Raw genomic sequence first — 22,271 nt, 5'->3', positions numbered from 1 at the left:
TCCCAATCCTTCTTATCGTCCCCTTTTAAGCACAGAAATGCAGCAACAAGGTCTCCCCAGAGCTTCTCTTCTCCAGCTGAACTCCCCAACTCTCTCAGCCTGTCCCACAGCAGAGCTGTTCCAGCTGAAACGAAGAAATAAACTTGACAGCAGAATCAATAATACTGTTCAGCAGCATTCTTTATCAGCGCTGGGGAGCTCTGGGGATCATCCTCCATGAGTGCTCCAAAGACTGGATGCTCTTGCGTTGCTTATATTCACGTAATTATTACATATGCATTACAATTTTTGAAAATTTTGACATACATCTATATAAGAAATAATTGATGTTAACTATAATTGTTTAGTTTCTTACTTATATCTATTAATTATTAAATATAAACTAAGCACTCTGCTTCTAAACAACGTGTTACTCCATCTTCTGTCTCCCTCTTGTCATGCAGGATCTAAAACTTTAAAAACATCCCCTCATTTTGCAGGTGGTCAGAAAGCATTTATCATGTCAATTGGTTAATGATGGTGTAACGAACCTTTAACGAAGAACTGTTGTTTTTACGTAACTGAGGACCTGGCATCTGACCAGGGGGGAAGGACCGAGAGACATCGGGCTATGAATCCTTAATGTAAAGCACAGTCTCTTCCTGCAATATATACTGATACTTGGATTTACAAGTTAATTTAGGGAGAAGGGTAGCCAAAGTACCAGGACCCCGTATCATAAATAGATTGATAAGGGGAGGGTATGGTATGCAAACTGAGGCAGGTGTCGGGGTAGTCTGTAAACCCTGAAGTACCAACCAGTGGGGAACAGGGGAGGGAAATTGCGGCCGGGATTTTGGGGGGATGCAAGCAGGGGCTTTTTGCCCTATTCCGTGTGCCTGCCTTTAGCTACAACACCCGGGGCTGCAATATCGTTATTAAAAAATTGCTTTGCTGAGAGATCCTGCCTGAGCCTATTATATTAGCAAAATAATTGTTTCCTACAACGGGTACGTCCTTTGTAACATCATCACAATACACATTGATTTAGCAGCTTCTCCTCACGGCCTCGGATCGTTCCTGCGGCTCCTCCGGCCCCTCCCCAGCCGGCCCGTGTATCCCGTGCCGGGCTCACCCCGTTGAGTCCCCCGGGCAGCTCCTCCCGCTCCCCGCCCCGCCCCGCAGAGCTGCGGTGACGCCGGGGCCCGGCGCTGGGTCGCGGTTTGGGGTTTCCCGGCCGCACCGCGACCCACCGGCAGCCCCGACCGCAGGGCCCCGCGCATGCGCCCAGCGCAGCCACCGCCCCCGCGCATGCGCCCCCGCCGCCCCCGCGCATGCGCCCAGCGCAGCCGCCGCCACCGCGCAGGCGCCCCCGCTTCCCCCGCGCATGCGCCCAGCGCAGCCGCCGCCACCGCGCAGGCGCCGCCATGGCCATGGCCGCAACCGGCCGTTGCTGAGGCGCCGCCGTCGCTGCTCCGCTCCGGGCGGCCCCATGAGGAGGAGGCGGCGGCGGCGGCGTTGGAGCGGCGATGGGCTCGCTGAGCAGCCGGGTGCTGAGGGGGCGGGCCGGCCCCGCGCGCGGCGATGGGGCGGCCGGGGACGGCGGCGGCGGCCGGGGCGGCAAGAGGAAGCGCGGCGGGGCCGAGGGGCCCGGTGACAGCGACAGCGACAGCGAGGCCGAGCGGGAGGAGCGGCTGCTCAACACCCCGCGCAGGTCCGGGGGCCGCGGGTCTGTCAGGGCCGCGGGCCGGCGCTGTCCCCGCGGTGCTGAGGGGCGGGTTGTGGGGCCGGGGCTGGGACACCCGGGGACCCAGCGGGTTTCGGGGGCTTGTGCAGGGACGAGAAGGGTTTGGTGTGAGGTGGGTTTGGTGTGAGATGGGTCCGAGGGGGTCGCTGCTTATTTGCTTTGGAAGGTCGCGGTAGCAGCTGCAGTAAAAGAGGGAGACTGTACTGGAATATTGTCTGCAGTTCTGGGCCCCTCAGTTCCAGCAGGACAGGGAACTGCTGCAGAGAGTCCAGCGCAGCCACGAAGATGCTGAAGGGAGTGGAGCATCTCCCGTGTGAGGAAAGGCTGAGGAGCTGGGGCTCTGAGCTGGAGAAGAGGAGACTGAGGGGTGACTCATTCATGGGGATCAATATGGAAAGGGGGAGTGTCAGGAGGATGGAGCCAGGCTCTTCTGGGTGACAACCAGTGACAGGACAAGGGGCAATGGGTGCAAACTGGAACACAGGAGGTTCCACTTGAATATGAGAAGAAACTTCTTCATGGTGAGGGTGCCAGAGCCTGGCCCAGGCTGCCCAGGGAGGTTGTGGAGTCTCCTTCTCTGCAGACATTCCAACCCACCTGGACGCCTTCCTGTGTAACCTCATCTGGGTGTTCCTGCTCCGGCGGGGGGATTGGGCTGGATGAGCTTTCGAGGTCCCTTCCAACCCCTGACATTCTGGGATTCTGTGTGATTCTGTGAGCAGGGGAGCCACGGGGGTGGGGAGAAAAATACCCTGTGGTGTGTGTTAGTGCTGCTTCTGTAACAGGAAAAATTGAGGGAGTGTATCTCTGTTTGCCTTTTTGTGTAGGAAGAAACTGAAAAGCACTTTTAAGTATATTTATCAGACTCTGTTTTTGAATGGCGAGAACAGCGATATCAAAATTTGTGCTCTGGGAGAGGAGTGGAACTTGCATAAGGTATATTTGCGTCAGGTAAGCAACTTATTTCTTACAATAGAAACTGTATTTTTAATAAAATAATATCTGGTAAATCTTGTGATGAGATTTTTTTTTCTTTTTTTCCGTATATTTTTGACTTATCACTCTTCCTGTGGATGCAAACAGTTAATCAGCTTGTGTTGTGCTTTTGAGAGTAATGTTAGGAAGCGTAGCTGGAGCTTCGTGTTTGAAAAGTTTCTTCATTTCTGTCTCTATTTAATTTTTTTTAAGCTACTCGTCTTAACCTTGGCACATCCGTTGTGCAAACAGCCCTGAAAATTGTCTTTTGATGTCCTGAGAGCACGTTCTTGTTTGCTAAACAAATGACTGAGAGTCTCCTGTGATGTTAATGTTATTGCAGAGCAAAGAAGGCGCTTCCAGAATGGATTTGTAAAGCACGTGCTGGCCCGGTTCAGTTTTACTGTTCGTTGGGACTCGGGTGTAGGAACCTGAAGTGAAATTGCTGGAGCTAGGTCTCTGTATTTGTTATTTCTTGGTGGAAATTGATGTATTCGTTATTTCTTGAGGAAGGTGTGTACAGAAGCTCTGGAAAGGAACACATCTTAGTGCATCCCTGCAAAAAAGATGCTGTTTCTACCAGCATTTTATTTTGGACTTCTGTGAAGGTGAAGTTCTTTGTGTTACTTTTTGGGAGTGAAGAGGTACTGTTAACTTTACAGTCTGTTCCCTTTATTACTTTTCCTGGGACAGAAGTGGGGAGAAACCATGGGTCTGTGTTGAAATGTCTAATTCAGTTGTGCTGCTGACGTTAAAGGGGGAGTCTGGCCTTGGAAGCAATTTATTTGAAGCAGGAAGAGGACGCAACATGAGGTACCATACCTGAAAACGTGCACTACTTTGGTAGCTGTAGGCAAACACAAAGCAGTTTCATGTTTAAAAGATGTGTAAATAAGGTTTTTAGGGACATGGTTTAGTGCTAGAGTTGGGTTATGGTTGGACTTGATGATCTAAAGGGTCTAGTCCAACCAAAATGATTCCGTGTGTTACACGGTGCAGGTGTCACTGTGAGATGCTCAGCAGTTTGAAGACAGTTTCTGTGGTGTAATAAGTGATGGTAGAAATGAATTCTTGATTTTGTTGTTGTGTTAAAGCCATGATCGCAGTGCAGGTACAGCAATTACTTGTGTTGGCTGCATTGAGGGAAATTTAATTGCTTTCTTGTAGGAAAAAGCCCTTTATTTTTGCATGTGTTAGAACCTTTTAGAGAGCATAAAACAAGGGCAGGAAAATCACTTGTGGCTAGCCCAAGGTGTGTGTGACTGAGGAGGATGCTGCAGATACGGCATTAATTGTCACACTTGGTTTAACAAAGGGGCAATATAAGCGGGTTGGACGGTCAGACTTGGGCTGTGCAGCATCAACAGAGTGGGCCCGTTGCTGGTTCTTCCTTAGGCTGGTTGGCGATGGCGTTATTAATTGTTGTGATCCTGTCGTTGCTGCGTCTCAAGTTCGTGAAGCTAGTGGGCTGATGACTAAAACTGATTATTGATCACTTCCGTGGATGCTTTTTAACAGGCTTTGAAAAGTGAGGATTTGTTCTGTAGGGGCCTTGTACAAGCGATGTTCTCGTGAGATGAAATGTTGTGCTCAAGTTAACCGCTCTGTTTCATTTCATGCTCTGTCGTTGGAATTATGTTACTATAGGTAAAATATTTTGGAAGTTAAATTACTCTTAAATGAAATTTTGACTCCATCTCTGCCTTGTTGAGCAGACTAACTCGGTCTGAATGTTTCTGCGTCCCGAGTCTCTGTTCCTATGTTTAATTTGATAAAGAACAGTGAAGTGCTGCCCTACCCGTGAGCAGCAAACCAGAGAAACGGAGGGTTTCCTTTTTCTGATGCTCTTTACTAAAATTATGAATTCTCATGAAATTGAGGAGTTGATCTTCCTGGCAGAGCTAAGGTAGCCTCGTGAGGACTGGTACGATGAATAAGGTCCTGGTTTTGAGAGCAGCGTGTTGTGTGTCATCGGAGTTAGGGGATGTGCTGGAGGTATAGAAATACTTACATAACGTAAAATGCAATTTTGATTTTATTTGATTTGCCACCCTGAGTTGAAATGCTGAGTCAAGGGGTCAGGGAATATGGTGCTGTACAAATAGACTTTATTTTTTTGATCTCTCAGGTAAACTTCAGTGAGTGATAGCATCTCATAATGGGCACATCTGCTGCTGAGAAGGAAAATCATGAATCCTAGTAGAGCAGTGTATTTCACATCATTGGGATGGAAACCTATCAAATTCTAGTTTTATATGCCTTACACTTTATAATAAAAGGTATATTTACATAAATGGTGTATGTGTATGTGTCCTTGGTATGAGACTACAACCTTGTACATTAATTTGTATGTCTTGCATGCTTTTTTTCTTTTCCCCCAATACCCAAACTGGCATTTCCTAATGCCTGCAGGATTTGTTGTCCATTGATAACATTAAGGACCTAATTCTTGGACTAATTATATCCCCATTGGTGGTGTGGTTTGTAGGAAAAGAGCTTATGTGGCTTTTCTAGCCCTTTAAAGCTCTTTAGTTACTCTGATTACAGACACATGGTCCAAATTTTCTATACGCGTTTCCACCTTCAGAAACAGAGCAACTACAATTAGCCCTTTCTCAAGTATGTCAGAATGTTTTAGCTTGTGAAAGGTTCCCTTAATACATTTTGCTCTGCATAAAGGTAAATATTAATGATTTTTTGTTCCATGTGCTGCTTTTGACAGTTCTCATTTGAATGAAATCTCTGACTTGAGTTCTTTTGCTCTCATCTTTCCCCCATATAGTCAGGCTACTTTTCCAGTATGTTCAGTGGATCTTGGAAAGAATCTAATATGAATGTCATCGAGTTGGAGATTCCTGACCAAAATATTGATATAGAAGGTAAGTGGGAACCTTTTATTTTAACATAAACACTGAACGTAGAGGTGAAGCTGAACCTGACAAAAAATAACTGGGAAAAAAAAAAATTAAAATATAATTTTCAAACTACTAAATAAGAAACTTGAGAGAACGAGTTCTGTGCTCATTCAGTTTTGAGCTTGACTGGGCTCACCAGTGGAGTTGAATTCATCTTTGCACCTCGGAGCTGGGAAGCGCGGCTCAAACGCAGCCGCTTGTCCTGTGGTTTCATCCTCGGGGCTCTCGAGATCAATGTCAGGAACTCCTGTGGAGACCCACACGCTGGAGCGTGAATCGCGTCTGCATCCGTCTGGGCTCCAAAAGCTGCCCAGTGGGAGCTCCAGTGGGAGCTCCAGGGCCACCAGCGGGACTGGGCAGAATGGGTTTTGTGGCTCTGAGCACTGCGGAGTGAAGTAGTTGTGTTGTCCAGAAGAATTACAGAGGAACTTGTAGCATCATAGCGATATCTCAACGTTACACCAGTGATCAGTCGCAGGGGAGGATCACAAGGTTTAGCTGCTTTTCATTGAGTTTTCCCGCTCTCCACATTGCCCCATCCCGTGGCTTGGTGGCTGTTTAAGGTGAATATTTTGCTTAAATGGTGAAAAGGACTGTATTTTATTAGTTAACACTGTGGTCTGTGTTTTCAGCTTCTGTGTGTGCTTGAGCTTTTTATCCCGAGCAAAAAAGATAGTGGAGAACGTGTGCACTGATGTGGTTTGGTTCTGTTTGAGGATTCTCTTAGTTATCCGTACTCCGTGCCCCATATTTGTTTGATATTTGTGTCTTTTCAGCTCTCCAGGTGGCTTTTGGCTCACTGTACAGAGATGATGTCTTAATAAAACCCAGCCGAGTCATTGCGCTTCTCGCAGCAGCCTGCATGCTGCAGCTCGTAAGTAACAAATCTGCCGTATCTTTGTTTTCTTTTTAGCTAAAGATAACAGTTCGTATATACTCACACGTGTGCACTGTTTCACCCAGAGCAATGAATCATCTTTTCAGACTAAGTGGGGAAAAAACCCCAAACGTAATGCAGTCGTTTTGTTTTAAAATGCTGTGACTAAGATTCAGTTGTAATATTAAGTTTTGCTTTGAGAATCGTATCTAGGAGTAGAATAAAATATGTTTTAACAGCTCACTTGTTCTACCCTGAGGGTGTTTATTAAGCTTTTCTTTCATGTGATATATTCTTAAGAAAAATGTACTTTTCTGAAGAATGTTGCTTTAAATTTTCTGGATCGTGTAGCGTAGGTCACTGTAGCCCGTGTGACTTGGGTAATTGTTCGGGCATGAACATTTGTATGAACTGCACAATCTTTGACATATCCTGTTAGTAAATTAAAACGCTGAATATTTGTGGGTTTTCTCCTCCCCGCAGGATGGCTTAATCCAGCGATGTGGTGAAACAATGAAGGAAACCATTAATGCAAAAACTGTGTGTGGTTATTATAATTCAGCGGAGACGTACGGGTTAGCCTCTGTGAAGAAAAAGTAAGAATTACTTTCTCCAAGCTGCTTTGTACGCTGCTAATTAAAAGTGTGAATTTACAAACAGTAACGCCCAAGTTATTTTTTTTTAAAGCTATCTGGCCCAGGCTCTCCTTCTCCTATTTAGTTTTTTAATTTCTACTATAATCAATTACCTTCAAATTCATGTAGATTATAGTAGATCGAATGGCCTGTGCTGTGGATGAATTAATTGCATCAGTAAAGACAATATGTTTGGTCTTCAGTGTGACAATGAAATAATACGTGTGATCATTGACTGTTTTATCACAAAGCTGCTTTACTGTGCAGAGCTTAAGCTTAACTTTATCTTAATTAGGAGGGATAATTACTCATTTGGGAGCAGAATGCTGAGGTTAGTGCAAACTGCTTCCTTCTGCTGGGAGAGAGTGTGTGCTTAGTGCTTTTTGTGGCATTACTTTGAATTTAGCTTGCACCGTACCCTGAATGAAACTAAATACCACTTTAAGAGTTTCAGAAAATTCTGTGGTAAACTTGGTTTTGAAATAACGCTTTTGCATATTTTTCTGCATTCATGTCTCGGGTTAAAGCAGTTATTTCAAAATCGTGTGGTACCTACCCAGGCTTTGAGAGCCTGAGCAACCGTTGCAGAAATGTTGACATATATGAGAAAAAAAGGAAGGTAATAATTCCTTGCTTTTAATGCAGGTGCCTTGAATGGCTCTTGAATAACCTGATGACTCACCAGAGTGTTGAACTCTTCAAAGAACTCAGGTATTCAGGCTTCAATTAACGTTCAGTGTTGAAGTACAATTTATTTCAAAGTATATAACTCACTACGAATAACTTTCTAGGCTCTTGGTGGTTGGTTGTTACTTAGCTTCTTGCTTGGTTTTATCTGTACTGTCTCGTAGAAGTCTTATGATTTTCTTCTATTTTTTTTTCCAGCATAAACCTCATGAAACAGCTGATTAGTTCTTCTAACCTGTTTGTAATGCAAGTGGAAATGGATGTGTATACTGCTCTCAAAAAGGTATGTGGCAAAGGGGCCGACTGGGGCTTTATCAAGTTGAACTCATAAATAGTAACATTTGTAACATGGTGAGAGTTTTACCCTTTTTGGTATTTACTGAAAGTATTTATTAGAGTATTGGAATCTTTGTAGGAATTAATGCATTATGAAAATGGCCCTTTAATAATACATGTGTTACTTATTTGAAAACTTGAATTAACTCACTCGGGTTTGTTTGTTTGACCCAGTGGATGTTCCTCCAGCTAGTGCCTTCTTGGAACGGCTCTTTGAAACAACTCCTCGCTGAAGCTGATGCCTGGTTTGCCAAGCGTATGAAAGGTAGGATTGATCGGCACGGCCTTGCTTTGGGGAAGACGTGGGTTAGAATTAAAATACAATAGTCTTCCTTCACTTCCAAGCGTCCTCCCGTTTTCCAGCATCCCCAGCAGCAGGCTGAGAGCTTTGCCACTGTTTTGTCCACGTATTTTTCAAGTGAGCAGACGCCATCACTATTTTTGCTTTGTTGTTTCTGCTGCTGTTCAGTTAGGATAAGCTTTTGTTGCCTTTTCAGTAGAAGACACTAGTATAATTCAAATTTGGCCTAACGTTTCTGCTGAAGGGACTTGAATGTAAGTTATTTATTAATTTTAGTGCAAAAGATGTTTTACTGCATCTGATCACCAAGTTAAAACTCAGTCTCATATAGAAATAGGGTCTGGAAAATCTTTAGGAAAAGAAATGGTAACACAGGTGCTGTGTCTTGCAGATTTTGAGGGTGACGTTGCGTTCCTGGAATCGGAACAGGGGAGCGTGTTCCTGCCGGTGTTCGCACACTTGAGGTTACCGTATATCGTCAGTGACTTGGCATCGGCCAGAATTGTGGAGAGAGATTCCCTGATACCCCCAGGTGAGTGAACACTCGGCTGAACTGGCTTTGTGGGCCTTTCCCAGCAGAGCAGCTGGTCTTATCGCTCACGCGTTTATCTCCAACATTTCAGTTGTGGCTGAAGGTTCAGCAGAGGCCGAATATTAAATTTATGCGCATAAAAGTCTTAATAGACACACACGTAGGTGCGTTAAGCATTGTGCTGATCAGTCAGTTTATCAAAATACTCTATAATCAATACTTAGTACATTACCAATGTTTAAGTGCAAAAAAAACCAAAACACCTTTCCTTTTAAGAGAGCAAGACTTGCTATGACTCAACTGTTTTCTAGCCATTAGCTTTCTAAAAAGAGCTGGGTAGTTTTTGATAGGATTTGGAACAATACCTGAAAATGAAAATGCTGTGAACTCTTCTCCCATCTTCAAAGACAAGTGTTATTTAGTAACAGATACTTAGGATGTTTGTGGAGGAGAAAGGGTATTTATGTATTCTGCTCTTGTCCTTTTATTTGCATTTTGACTTGTGTAAAATACACCCTCATTCCAGGTCCTGGTGTTTTTTGGAGCCCATGGAGTGAAATGCCATTTAATATTATTACAGAATACTGCTATTAACATTACATTATCACTAAAAAATAAAAATTATCATCTTGCTGCTGAAGTCTGAGTTCAGAGCTGGGCTTTGTTCTTTGCTTGGGAGCTCTGTAAACCTGGCTGCTGATACATGAGTAAGGCTGGAAATGAGTTCTCAAGTTGGGCTCGCACTTGAAAATGTTTTTCCACTCTCATTCATGTCTTTTATCATGTGAAACACCTGCTGCTCCTTCTTTTTCCTTTTTTTAAAATTCATTTTTATTTTTCCCTTCAGAGTGAGTTGTGCTCCCTGTCACAGTGTTCGGACACCTCATGCTCTGCCTTTGAATTTCGTTCCTGGTGTCCTCGCTCTGTATTTCACTGTGTTCAGGGTTCCCTTATCAGAGTTGAATCTTGGCATTGAATTTGGCATCTTAACAGTGACACCTCGGGGTTTTTTTGGTTTGTGGGTGTTTGTCGTGTTTTGGTTTTTTCCCTAGCTCTCACGTACACAGCTTTGCTCTTTTTTTATATCTGTCCGTGCGGTACCTGTCCATTCATCTGTGCCTCTGTGATGTCTGGTTTTAGGTGTAATTGCCAAAAGTCAAGCCTGCTTTTATTGAGCTGTTTATCACTCCTATTTGTAACTTCTTGACATCTGCGTTCTTGTCATCTGTAGCCTTGGGGGTCGCTTTGGACTCTTGTCACATGTAGATAATTTACCCTTTGAGTTACATTGCTCTCTTCTTGTAAAATTAATTTCTTTTTCATCTCATATTGGCTTTTTCCTTCTATACTGCTATAGATGTCAACACAACTATGATATAATGCCAAAACAGACTCATCAGGATACTTCTTCAGAGCCTGATCAAATTGTTAGATGCTTTTGAAACCCTTTCCTTGCCATTAAGATGATGTATGAGTGACACTTTACTGTCTGTCTTGTCCTGCTGTACCCTGTCTGTGCCAGAAATAATGGGTTAATTGCTCTTTGTAGCTGAATGTCTGGACAACCTTGAGCAGCTCTTTCTCTCTGAAATTCTCGAAGAATGTGGCTGTCAGAACCTGAATTGTGACTCTGTGATGGGAGTACCCGTGGGGAGGGGGTGACGTCCTTTCCTCGCTAGAAATCCGTCTATCTCATGAGCGCAAGCGGACAATTCCCACTGCTTGAATGTCCTGGCTTTCCTTCTCCCAGTTCTGGTTTAAATTAATACTGTAAGAGATGGAGAATGTCTTCTGCGCTGCTTCTAAGTAAAGTATGAAGGAACTTGGTTATCCTGTGCTGAAAATGTCTATTTGAAATGCTGTTTGAACAGCAGGTGGAGGCAGCGCATCGCCCAGTGCTGCGAGCTGTGTGCTGGTGACGCTCGGTCCCTTGTGTCCGGTAGATGGGGCAGGTTTGGACCTTGAGCAATTGAAAACATTTTATATGACACATAAAACAACCCGGAAAAAGACATTTCATCTTTGACATGTGAGATTTTATATGCTTAAGTGATGTGTAAAGTAAATATAATCTATCTTGTTTAAGATCGATATTGGCACAGATTATAACCCAAGTGTAAAGCTTCATTCTGTAATAAAAAATACGTTAACTTGGGGTGAAAGACCTTTTAGATCCTTAATTTAATGATGACATAGGAGAACTGTGGATTATTTCCCTGTGAAGTGGCTTTGTCAGCATGTGAATAAGATGTCGCAAACCAGAAATTTTTAGTTCTGCACTTGATTTCCTTCTCTTAATGTTGCTGCTGTTATCAGCACTGCCATGGGCAGCGTTCCCTTAGTGTTCTCCCGTGAATAAATTCTGTGTCCACACTCAAACCCAGAAGCCTTCTATCTATGTTTTTCTTAAATCGTTACAAGATTAATGGCAACTTTGAGGCTGATTTGCTTGTGCTTTTTTGAAAAGAATGTGTAATTTTTGCATAGTTCACAAGGTGCTAGACAGCAAAATGTTTTCTCTTTCCTAGTTAAGCAGTTCCTGAGCTGTGATAGACGCTGATACAGGGTTGATTTGTAGTCGTACAGAGGGAAAGTAGAGCGATGAGAGTTTGTGAGTGTGTGGTTAGTGCAGGAAGAGTATCTGATGTTTACGCTCTACCACTGATTAATGATAATAATAAATAAATAAAAAGCTTTTGCAAAGGTTACTTGCTGCCAGCATCCAGTATTTCAGGTGATTGCACTGCACCCAAGTCTGCACAGGTGGAATTGCTGGGTGGTTTGTTTTGTAGCGGAAACCTCTTAGATTAGGTGAAATTGTTCTCAAGAAGGTAAAGAAGGAAATCATGTTGAGTAGTTGAAAGAAATCATGTAATTATTACTACTTTTTTACACCCTATGCCTGCACAGGACCTGCAGGAGAAAACTGCAATACTATGTTAGGAGTTCTTGTTTGCATAGAAGAGATGTAAGAGACAGAAATCATTCTAGCCAAGTGTTCATTGTTCAGCTGCAGTTGGAATATGGTGTATTAAATAGATACGTACATATACAAAACTAGAGAAGATGCTCTATCTCCTGATTGTTGTTATTTTTTTCCTTCTAGCACATTCATTCTCTGTTCCTTCCCTGTGTGGTTTTCCTTAACTCATTTTTATACTTTCTGTTGTACTTTGGTTAATGCCCATTTTGGTCTTATCTCAGTCTGAATCTTTACTCCAGGGTTAGCAGGGCAAGGCCCGGCTTTAGTTTTTGCATCTGGGACTTCTGGGGAGATCTCGGTGCTGTGATCTCCCCTCTCCCGCTGTCACCTTCATCACCCACCTGTTGTGTTTTCGTGGTAACAGTGGTTCTCACTGCTCCTGTCATCCCCATTGAGTTTGTTCTCGTACGTGACCTTGTGTACTTGCCTCTGGTCGTTATCTCCACTGAGAAGAACTTACACACTGTGCTTTTGGGTGCCTGTGATCCCTTTTGTGTAACTGACTTGCAAGCTGTAAGTTTTTGTTCTGATTTATCTCCTGGTTGCAACTGTTAAATTAATACAGCCGATAAAATCTTTATGGTGTTCTCACAGGAAGGCATGATTTATGTTTATTCCTGGTAGGGGATAATTTCTGTTCGTTTTTACCATATCTGTGATAAGTCTCTGTTTCCTTTATCCTTTGATTCTGTTTTCTTCTTGTTTAACTTGTGTAGAATCCTGTTGGGGATTCAGAAAACATCATCTTCTCTCAGGAGCTCATTAACAAGCTCCTCGGCAAAACAGAACTTTGCACGCTGAGAAAACGGGTTGAGTTGCATCACTTCTGGCAATCGCGAACACTCGATAAGACGAACGTGGTCCTGAGTTACTGATCGTTAGGTGTTGATTTTTATCTGTGCTGCTGCTTGGGAGTTGGGGCCTGGAGATGAATAACACAAGTGGTGGGTTTGCATAGGCCATCCAGTTAATAAGTGTAATTTTATTGTTTCAATGTAATTTTATTTCTATATTTCAAATGTTTATGAATATCCCCATTCCCAGCTCCAAAGACAACACCAAGCTTATTTATTTTTTTTTAATTTTAGAATGGCTGTCCTCTGTTTACAAACAGCAGTGGTTTGCCATGCTCAGAGCAGAACAAGACAATGATATTGGGTAGGTATATTACAGGCTTTCCTTTATTCCTTTCTTAAATTAGAAACCTTCTTCTCATATAAATACTGACATGATTAACTTTTTGAGTTCACGTTAAGAGGAGCGGGGGGGAAGCACAAATCAGGGGGTTTCAACTCTGCTGTTCTCTGCGGAACCATCTGTTCCCTTGGACTGGCCGATCTCCTTTGAACAGCAGACCTATAGAAAACTTGTATAACGTGACCAGAGGTGAACACGGGGCAGGGATGTTCTGTATTCTCTTTTATGTTGGTTAATGCTTCTCACCGGTACTTTGCCTTGAAATATGTGTTGAGGCTGTGACAGAGTAACCTATTAGCCTTGCGTTTTAAGGACAGCTTTAAGAAAAGTACTGCAGGTGGGAAGGAGCCTTTCGGTCCTGCTTCCCTGGGCAAGCTGGGCAGGAGCCCGCGGTGCACTGTAACTGTGGCCTGGAGGCAGTTTGTCATTTTTTGTTCATGCAGGGTCACAGAATTACAGAATCCCAGAATGTCAGGGATTGGAAGGGACCTCGAAAGCTCATCCAGCCCAATCCCCCCGACGGAGCAGGAACACCCAGATGAGGTTACACAGAAGGTGTCCAGGCGGGTTGGAATGTCTGCAGAGAAGGAGACTCCACAACCTCCCTGGGCAGCCTGGGCCAGGCTCTGGCTCCCTCACCATGAAGAAGTTTCTTCTCATATTTAAGTGGAACCTCTTGTGTTCCAGTTTGTACCCATTGCCCCTTGTCCTGTCATTGGTTGTCACCGAGAAGAGCCTGGCTCCATCCTTCTGACACTCCCCCTTTCCATATTGATCCCCATGAATGAGTCACCCCTCAGTCTCCTCTTCTCCAGCTCCAGAGCCCCAGCTCCTCAGCCTTTCCTCACACGGGAGATGCTCCACTCCCTTCAGCATCTTCGTGGCTGCGCTGGACTCTCTGCAGCAGTTCCCTGTCCTGCTGGAACTGAGGGGCCCAGAACTGGACACAATATTCCAGATGAGGTCTCACCAGGGCAGAGTAGAGGGGCAGGAGAACCTCTCTGACCTACTGACCACCCCCCTTCTAATCCCCCCCAGGTCCTATTGGCCTTCCTGGCCACGAGGGCCCAGTGCTGGCTCATGGTCACCCTGCTGTCCCCAGGACCCCCAGCTCCCTTTCCCCTACACTCCACGCAAACCTTTGTTCCTGCCTGTCCCATCCCAGCCTCCCAGGCAGCAACCGAGGGCCCGGCACCCAGCAGGGCCCAGCACCCTGTGCCCTGTTTGCCTTGTTCCATTCGAATTTCACCCTGTGTTTTTTGGCAGTTCTCTGCACTGCCAGCACCTCCGGCCCTTCCCCAGCAGCTCATCCTTCTCCCCTGCTAAGACCCTGTGCTCTCAGTTGTCCTGTGTTTTCTCCTTGCTGCACTGTTGGCATTGCATTGCCATTGAGGAAATTCCACGACAACGGCCACGTTTCTGTGCCCTTTCAAAGATTTGCAGGTGGCTGCACTGGTGTTTGTGCGGAAGGCGTAGCTGGGTGTCCTCAGCCTGTGCCCCACACGGATTATCAGTGCTGGTGGCTTGGACGTTGATTTAACCTATGTCACATGTATGTGCGTGATCACAAACTGGTTTCTTTCCTTCTGCTTTGCTTTTTGCCACGTTGCATTGAACCAGGTTCCTTAATCTCTTTCTAAATACCAAACCTATGCCAAAATGTGACTGAGGGAGCTGTTCCTGCCTTTGTCTTCTCTCGTGGTTCTTCATGTGCTTTGTGGAGAATAAATGTCGGATCAGGAAGCTGAAAAATATTTGATACATTTCATATACTGATAAACCAGCTTCTTTATTTTCTTCCATCAGTTCTGTTAGCCCAGCATTTGCCGTTCTGAAGACGAGCGTGTTCAATTGCAGTGGTAGGTTCACGTATTAATTGCAATCTGAAAAGCCTAAGAACGCTGTCCTGGTTTGAAGCAGAGGCCATGCAGTCTGTGCAGCGCTCAGCAGAGTTACAAATCCCTCCTCTTCCTTCGGGGTGAACAGTGGATGTTCTCTTGATGCGCTTCTCCGGCATTGAGCGGTTAAGGATTTGCCAGGTGGAGGTTTTGGCTGGATCGTTATTGAATGACCAGCCACCAACAGATGTCTTGTTAAATACGGACAGTTCTGTTTTGAAACAGCTTATGCTTTAGCCCCAGCATCCCGTGGCTTAATTGTGTATTATATAGGAAATATTTCCTTAATTATTTCCTTTTTATGTTATAATAGCATTAAAAAAATCCCCAAAACTCTGACTTTGGTCTATAAATAATGAGGATTTTGAAGAAGTGGTTCTCTTCGTCCATAGCAGTGTTCAGGAGGTGGTGAAGTACGTCATTGTGGATCTCATCATTTTAGCTCCTCAAGATTAATCTCAGGTGGTCAGTCACAGCTTGTTTCTGATACTGTTGTTGTTTTGGGAAGATTTTTCTTGTAATGCTGTCGTTGACATATCTAATAGTAGATGATTGTACATTGTGCTTGTATGGGAACCACAGTTAGTGTGAAAATGAGTATTAACGTAGTCAAAAATTCTGGCACAAGATAAGGCTGTATATTTGCTTTTTTTGATGTGCTTTGGTAGTTCACTGTAATACAGTGAGAGTATTTGAATTGTCAGCTGTCGGAGGTACATGCTTCTGAAAAAGTAAGCTCATAGAAAACTGCGGTGAAGGTGGTGGGGATCGTGCCAGCTTTAAAAGGAGCAACTTTCACGTTCAACTACAGGGCTGATGATTTCAGTGATTCTTGCAACGAGCAGAGTATTTTACCACGTTTTTCTTGCTTGTCTAGTTTGCTCTTTTGCAGTATGGGATTTTTTTTTCTTTTTTGAGACGGCTAAAACTGAAAGTCTCGGGCAGAGGAAGTTTTACTCAAGAGCAGAATCTCTTTGCCCAGATCTCTTACTCTGGAGTAAGAGATTCATTGCGAAACTCCTGCATTAATGGCAATGGGAAGAAGTGAGTAAAATGTCGTGTTTCTTCTCAGTATTTCTTAGCTTCTGACTTCAGTAGTGTACGAACTGATTCAAGGTGGCGTCCAGGTTACTATTTGTTTAATAGGCAATAATGGACTAATTGTCTTCGAACAGGGTGTTCTGTGGAGATGGGGGGTGTGGGTACGGGTGCCTGGAGACCTTCCCTGTAGTTATTAATACCTGGAGCGTCGTTAGTCCATAGTGAGCGATCTCTGAGAAAATCAATGTCATTTGAAGCCCTGAGATCACTTTTTGTCCTGGCAAGCTGTGGTCAGAGGCCTCTGGTTCGTAACTGGTATATTAGAAGAGAATACGTGCAATTGTTCCCTTGTATTAAAACAAATATTTTGGACATTTGACCAACCTGTAGCTAAAAGAAAGGAACTGAGGTTTTGTGAGACCATCCTTTTATCCAGCTCTGCCCTTCCTCTCACCCTCACTGCCTGTATCAGTATCTTAACACATTTTTTCCTGTAGAGATAAGGATGCAAACTTAGTAAGCTGGACAGACTGTGTAGTCCGGCTCCCCGTGAGCTGCACTAAGGCTCTATTTTCATATCCCACCTGGTGCAGAGCAGAATTGCTCCTTCTTATTCCAGGACTGCCAACATGGAAATGATATTGCTTCGGAATGTGTGATGTGGTTTGCTCTTTTGATAACTTTAGAGAGGAGAAGAGAATGTTTCTCTTCTGTGTAGTTTGCATTTAAAAGGACTAAACGTTTTATTCACTCTTCAGAATTCAGGAATTTTTTAGTGTGATACTGGAGTTTGTGACTTTGAACTGCAGCTGCTCAAGGTTTACTTGTTGTGCTAGAGTGGATCGCTTCTTTTTTTTTTAATTAAATGTTTGTTCTATGGCAGATGCAAGACAGATCTTTCGAGTCCATGACTGGAATTGCTTCTACTCTAATGGTCTCTTTGGCAACGTTCAAGTGTGAAATAGAATAACCTGACTGTTCACTAGGCCAGTGCAAGTGGTTGAAACTGGGAGTTTTGCATCTTCTGAGGCTGCTCAAGGAGCCGAGAGAGAGAAATACTAATGTCTGTCTGAACACCACGTACTAATGTTTGTGAAATTTGTTACTAATTAAACAGAAATAAATCTTTTATCATCATTACTGAATTTGGGTCAGCTACATAACCAGTTCAGCTAGAAGATGTGGAAAAGGCACGTGGGAGGCTCTTGGATGAATTTGGTTAGCATCATTAACTTATTTGCTTAACTTATTCACAAAATACTTAATCTTCCAGGATTGGTTTTTACAGAAATGAGGCGAAAAGCCCACAGACTGAGTTTGTTCGTAAAAGCTGTAGCCACAAGTTCCTGTGGCGTGTGTGCTGTAGGAAGAAAACAGATGCTGCATTTCTTCTTGCTTGAAGGATATTGTTTGATATTGTGGTTTAATTGAACTTGCGTGGGGGGGTTGCCTTTCATTGTGATTTATAATACTCACTTTAAGCGTTTCTCCTCAGCGTAACTTGAAGACTTTCTGGCAATGGTGGCTTATTTGGTTAATGATGTAATCGTGTCTAGAGTGAGTAACGTACCTCTGGAAAACCAGGGCTGATTTTACTCCTGCTGGCTCTGCAAGATTTTTCTGCGTATTGAGGCACCAGTGGAAACTGTTGGGTGAAACAAGTTCACGTTGGTGTAGGATGACAGAACCCAGGAGCTCGTGGCCCTTCGCGATTGCTGGGGGTAAACTTTTTATAGCCAAATTGCGTAACCAGCCGCTTGAGAAACGTTCCACCATCTGCGGGCGCTTTTCACAGCACGGCTGCTCCGCAGGGTCCTGTTATTTGTGGTTATTTGTGCCTCCCCAGTCAGACCACTGCGTGTAAAAAGGACTTGGTGGGTTTTAGGAGAACTATTTCATTGCAGCAGCTACTATTTTCTTATCCGGAAAGGTTCTTTTGTAAAAGTCCTACCTGACCGAGGTGTGTCAACTGGGTTTATGTTGCAGTTTTGTGGAGTAGTTGGATGTTCATGGGACAGTTCAGGTAGGAAGGGGAGGTCATCCAGTCTAAGCTCTGCTCAAAGAAGGGTCGGTCGTACAGTCAGACCCGTTTTCTCAGGTCTGTTCACCTTTCACACGTTAAAGTACCACACAAAGCTGGTGAAGTGTCCTTAAAGTTGCACTTTTTTTGTAGACCTCAGGAATTAAATGAAGAGGAAATGGAAGGAAACAGCATGAGGTGTGGTCGAAAACTTGCAAAGGATGGTGATGTAAGTACGGCACGTGGCGACGCCTGTGTGGAGCTGACATGTCTTAGACATGTTCTGTATTCTCAAAACATGTAGGTCTTAATTGTCAAGCTTCATCCAGAAGATGTAATGGAGATGGTACGTTAAAGAAATTATTTTGCTCTCCCTAGAAGGATGAAAACGCTTGCTGTGTTTGCCATGAATAAGGATCTAGTGTTTTAATTGTGTTCTTGGGCTGCAAGCAAGTCCATGTTTGGAAAAACCTGTAGTGTGTGAAAGGAGAGAATGTAGCCATGACACTTGTGAAATACATGCAGTTAAAATATACCCGTGATCACTGGTGTCTTTTTTTTTTAAACTGGAAAAAGAAGCTTTCTAGATAAAATGTAGAACAGCCACAGCCAGAACCCCCATGTGTTCCATGTACACGTGCGTGTCTTTAGGTAACAGGTCTTGTGAAAAAATAGGAAACATGAATTTTTTTCCCACTGAAGTCACCAAACGTAAGGCTGTTGTACTCCCAGGAGTGCTCTGAGCGTGAACAGGACCTGTGGTGAAGTGCTGCTCACAAATACAGCACCGGTTACCCGAATGTTAAATGTATTTTTGTACGTTTGGAAGGCAGCTGGTACTGAGCTTGCAGACAGACAACTACACAAGACAAAGGCTGGCCGCTGAAGTGCGTGGTTGCCTACCAAGATGTGTTATATTCCAAATAAGCATCCAGGAACCACCACACATCCCTTTAGCTGAGAATCCCACTCCCCAGTGTGATTTATTGGAGAAGTGACACTTATTATTCATGTCATAACCTGGTTTGTTACTTCTCTTCAGTACTGCTGGCGGTGGACGGGCTTCAACTTTGGCTTTGACCTGCTTGTTACTTACACCAACCGTTACATCATTTTCAAGCGGAACACGCTGAATCAGCCGTGCAGCGGATCGGTCAGCCTGCAGCCTCGGAGGAACATCGCCTTCAGGTAAACCCTGCCCACCGAGGCAGACCCTGCCGTGGATGCTAAAATGTCTTCCCGTAACTACATCTTTCCATCTGTGCTTGTGTTAAGTTTCATTGCCACCAAGCTGGTTAGCTTTGAAAATGTTATTCTGTCTCCTTGGGAGAAACTCTTTGAGCTGGAAAACTAAGCTCTGGGAAACTAAGTAATTTAAGTGTTGTTCTGTCCCTAGGTTACGTCTGGCCTCTTTTGATAGCAGTGGGAAAATCATTTGCAGTAGAGCAACAGGATATCAGATCCTAACCTTTGAGAAGGACCAGGTATGTTTGTGGATTTTTGAGCTGTTGAACTTGAATTGTGGAGTCCAAGGCATGAAACAAATGCTGAGAAATCAACGATGCTTTTGAAGATAAGTTGCTCTTCTTGTTGTTATTGCGTATGTGGAATTTCAAGCGTTCCTTTTAGATGTGGTGGAAGATACAGCTGATTCATGAAGTGTAACTAGAGTAGGATAGTGTGGATTTCATAAGGTTGATAATAGTGAGATCGGGTCCCGTGGTGCTGCTGCAGCTCTGCTGTGGGGTCGTGCTCGGCTGGACAACGACTTCCCCAGCGCTGCTGAGATTACCCGTCCGCAGAACGTGCCCGGCAGCCTCCTGCTTATTTAGAGGCAAATTTGAAGTTTGTTTGAAGACTGTTGTATTATAAGCTGAAGAGTTAAAAGAACGTCTGCATATTGTTCAAGGGTGGTATTTATTATTCTGTTAAAAACATAAATAAAAGCGTCAGAGAGGAGTGGAGTTTTCTGAAGAGAATGTGCCCATTTCCGCTTATGTGGCAGAATTTAGTAAGGAATGTGAAAGACTTGGTCATCAAGTTTCTTAAGTCCTAGTCAGCAGTGATATGTAGATGGTGAGTAATAGAGAACTTTTTCTTGTAAATGCCATCCTCACTGTTAGGAGAAAGTTTCAATTTTGCTACCCCAAAACCAGTTCTTGGAGTAAAACCAATTCCTACCAACCAACTGTAATTTGCTGGTCTGGATTGCCTGGGTGGTTAAATCTCCTGAAACTGCTGGTGGCAGAAGAGTCTTCCTTTCTCTCCGGGGTGCCTGAAGGTGAAGTTTGCTCAGCCATTTCCTACGGTTCTGTTTTCTTTGGTTGGCAGCACTGGGGCAAAGGGTTATAAACATTTTGAAAATATCTTATCAGTGTTAGTGTTATAAAACCTCTGCTTAAGGTGAGTTACTATCTTGGGGATTTTTTTATCTTCTGCTTTTTAATCTATAGTAATTAATATTATAGAACGACTGTTGGTATCAACCTCGTGTGGTTTTTTTTGATCTGCATTGCTCACTGCGCGAATGTCCACTTGCTTTACAGGAGCAGGTGGTGATGAACCTGGACAGCAGGCTCCTCATCTTCCCGCTCTACGTCTGCTGTAACTTCTTGTACACGTCGCCGCAGAAGAAAACCGAGGGTGAGGCGCTGCCAGAGAATTCGGAAACCTGAGCCCTCTCCAGTGGAACACGGCAGCGCTTGTAGGACTCTCTGCTTTCCGTTACCTGCCTTGCTGACGCACAGAGCTCTGAAACAAAGGCCTTACACTGTAGCTGATATATCTATGGCCTTAGTATACTCCTATGCATATCTGAAGAGAAGATCAGAAATTATCTAGGCCAAAACTAGTTATACCGTATTTTTTTTAATTCTTATTTATGTTCTGCATCTTCAGACAGTAGCCATTCCGTGTTTGGGAAATGTTACACTTTTATTTCTCTGGGCGAAAACTGAGCCAAATTGGAAATAGGGAGTTTGTGTGAACATCTTACGAGTTTACCTGTTGGAGTCGGAGCACACGTGATAGGACGTGTGGGTTTTGTGTTGGTTTTGGGTTTTTTAACAACTGATCTGTAAATACCAGATCCATATTCTGCTTAATTTTGTGGTCCTTTTCCATTAGGGCCAAGTACATCTGTGTAAATGTTGCCTGTCAACTTCTGTTAGTTGTTGAACTATACCGACTTTCAAACCTGCTGGTTTTTAAGCCTTTATTGCATCTCACACCCATACATTTCTTTCTTGTTCTTGGACTTTTTTAACGTTGCAGCAAATATTTACCTTTTTTTAGCACATGAATTTGCTAATAAGGATGGTGATAAGTGAATTATTATTTTCCATGTGCTGAAAACACTCTGTACTAACCATCGTTTGAGTCTGTGACACAGCAGCAGCTTTCAGCCAGGATTCTACTTACTATACTCGCGTGAACCAAACACCACCTTTTAAACATTGTTTTTTGTGACTTGTTTCAACCGTAACATTGGGAATATATCCCGTTTTAGCTCAGGAACTTGTGACCTCCGAGTGCCTTTTGAGTTGTATGCGTTACCAAACTTCCCATCAGTTAAGTGAGGTCACAGGGTCCAAAGGAAGAGCCGGGAACAAGGGATTCCCTTCCGTTGGTTTGACAAAGGAGTCGAGTGTAAGAGGTACACTGCATTCGTTTTTTCTGTCTGTTGGGTTTTATGTTTGTCTATTTGAATTTTGAAGTCCTACAGCAGGATTTTGGGATTCAACGTGGGAATTTTGCCTCTTTAGTAGCCTATTTTTTTAATGTTGTCAGAAAAGTATAAAACCATTTGTACTTTATAACAAGGATAAAAATGTGTTGGGCAAGATGGAAAAACATGGCAACTTGTCAATAAATGATCTCAAGTGTCCATCCTTTTCTACAATTAATAGCTTTTTCTCCTGGAATTAGCCCATGGATGCACCTCTGTCATCTTGCGCTGTATCATACTTCTTTGGAAGCAGAAGCATTTTAAGGCGTTCCCCTACTACAGCATCAAATATTTAGATATTTAAGTAAGCAGTTTGTCTTTTTATACCTAGAAGCACCAAGTCTTTAGAACTCATTGATTCAGTGGAAAGAAATACGGGCTGCTCGTTCGTGGCGGAACAAAAGGGTTACATTAAAATACC

At 43.8% G+C, this 22,271-nt stretch overlaps 1 protein-coding gene across 3 annotated transcripts; it reads left to right on the top strand.

Annotated features, from left to right (window-relative positions):
* The first annotated feature begins 1,396 nt into the window (after positions 1–1,396).
* Positions 1,397–22,004, top strand: GMCL1 (germ cell-less 1, spermatogenesis associated). Of its 3 annotated transcripts, none has more exons than XM_065651596.1 (14): positions 1,397–1,693; positions 2,554–2,662; positions 5,484–5,580; positions 6,393–6,490; positions 6,977–7,089; positions 7,774–7,839; positions 8,014–8,098; positions 8,326–8,416; positions 8,844–8,984; positions 13,056–13,125; positions 18,277–18,352; positions 19,166–19,311; positions 19,520–19,607; positions 20,670–22,004. In XM_065651596.1, exons 1-14 carry the CDS (start codon positions 1,509–1,511, stop codon positions 20,796–20,798), a joined length of 1,494 nt encoding a protein of 497 aa, XP_065507668.1. In that variant the 5' UTR covers positions 1,397–1,508; the 3' UTR covers positions 20,799–22,004. The 3 variants fall into 3 exon arrangements, with proteins under 3 accessions (XP_065507668.1, XP_065507669.1, XP_065507667.1); XM_065651597.1 differs by having other exon boundaries at positions 2,554–2,677; positions 8,341–8,416; XM_065651595.1 differs by having other exon boundaries at positions 2,554–2,677.
* Positions 22,005–22,271: the final 267 nt, after the last annotated feature.

This window comes from Caloenas nicobarica, chromosome 25 (assembly GCF_036013445.1).
Source record: "Caloenas nicobarica isolate bCalNic1 chromosome 25, bCalNic1.hap1, whole genome shotgun sequence".
Lineage (NCBI taxonomy): Eukaryota > Metazoa > Chordata > Aves > Columbiformes > Columbidae > Caloenas > Caloenas nicobarica.
The sequence above is the reverse complement of the archived record's forward strand: the minus strand, read 5'-3'. Positions and strand labels throughout refer to the sequence as shown.

Bases quoted from the DNA above. Each gene is read 5' to 3' on its own strand.
- GMCL1 (XM_065651595.1), top strand. From the start codon at position 1,509: ATGGGCTCGCTGAGCAGCCGGGTGCTGAGGGGGCGGGCCGGCCCCGCG. The intron at 2,678-5,483 runs GTAAGCAACTTA...TCCCCCATATAG, and splicing joins ATAAGGTATATTTGCGTCAG to TCAGGCTACTTTTCCAGTAT. The intron at 7,090-7,773 runs GTAAGAATTACT...CTTTTAATGCAG, and splicing joins TTAGCCTCTGTGAAGAAAAA to GTGCCTTGAATGGCTCTTGA.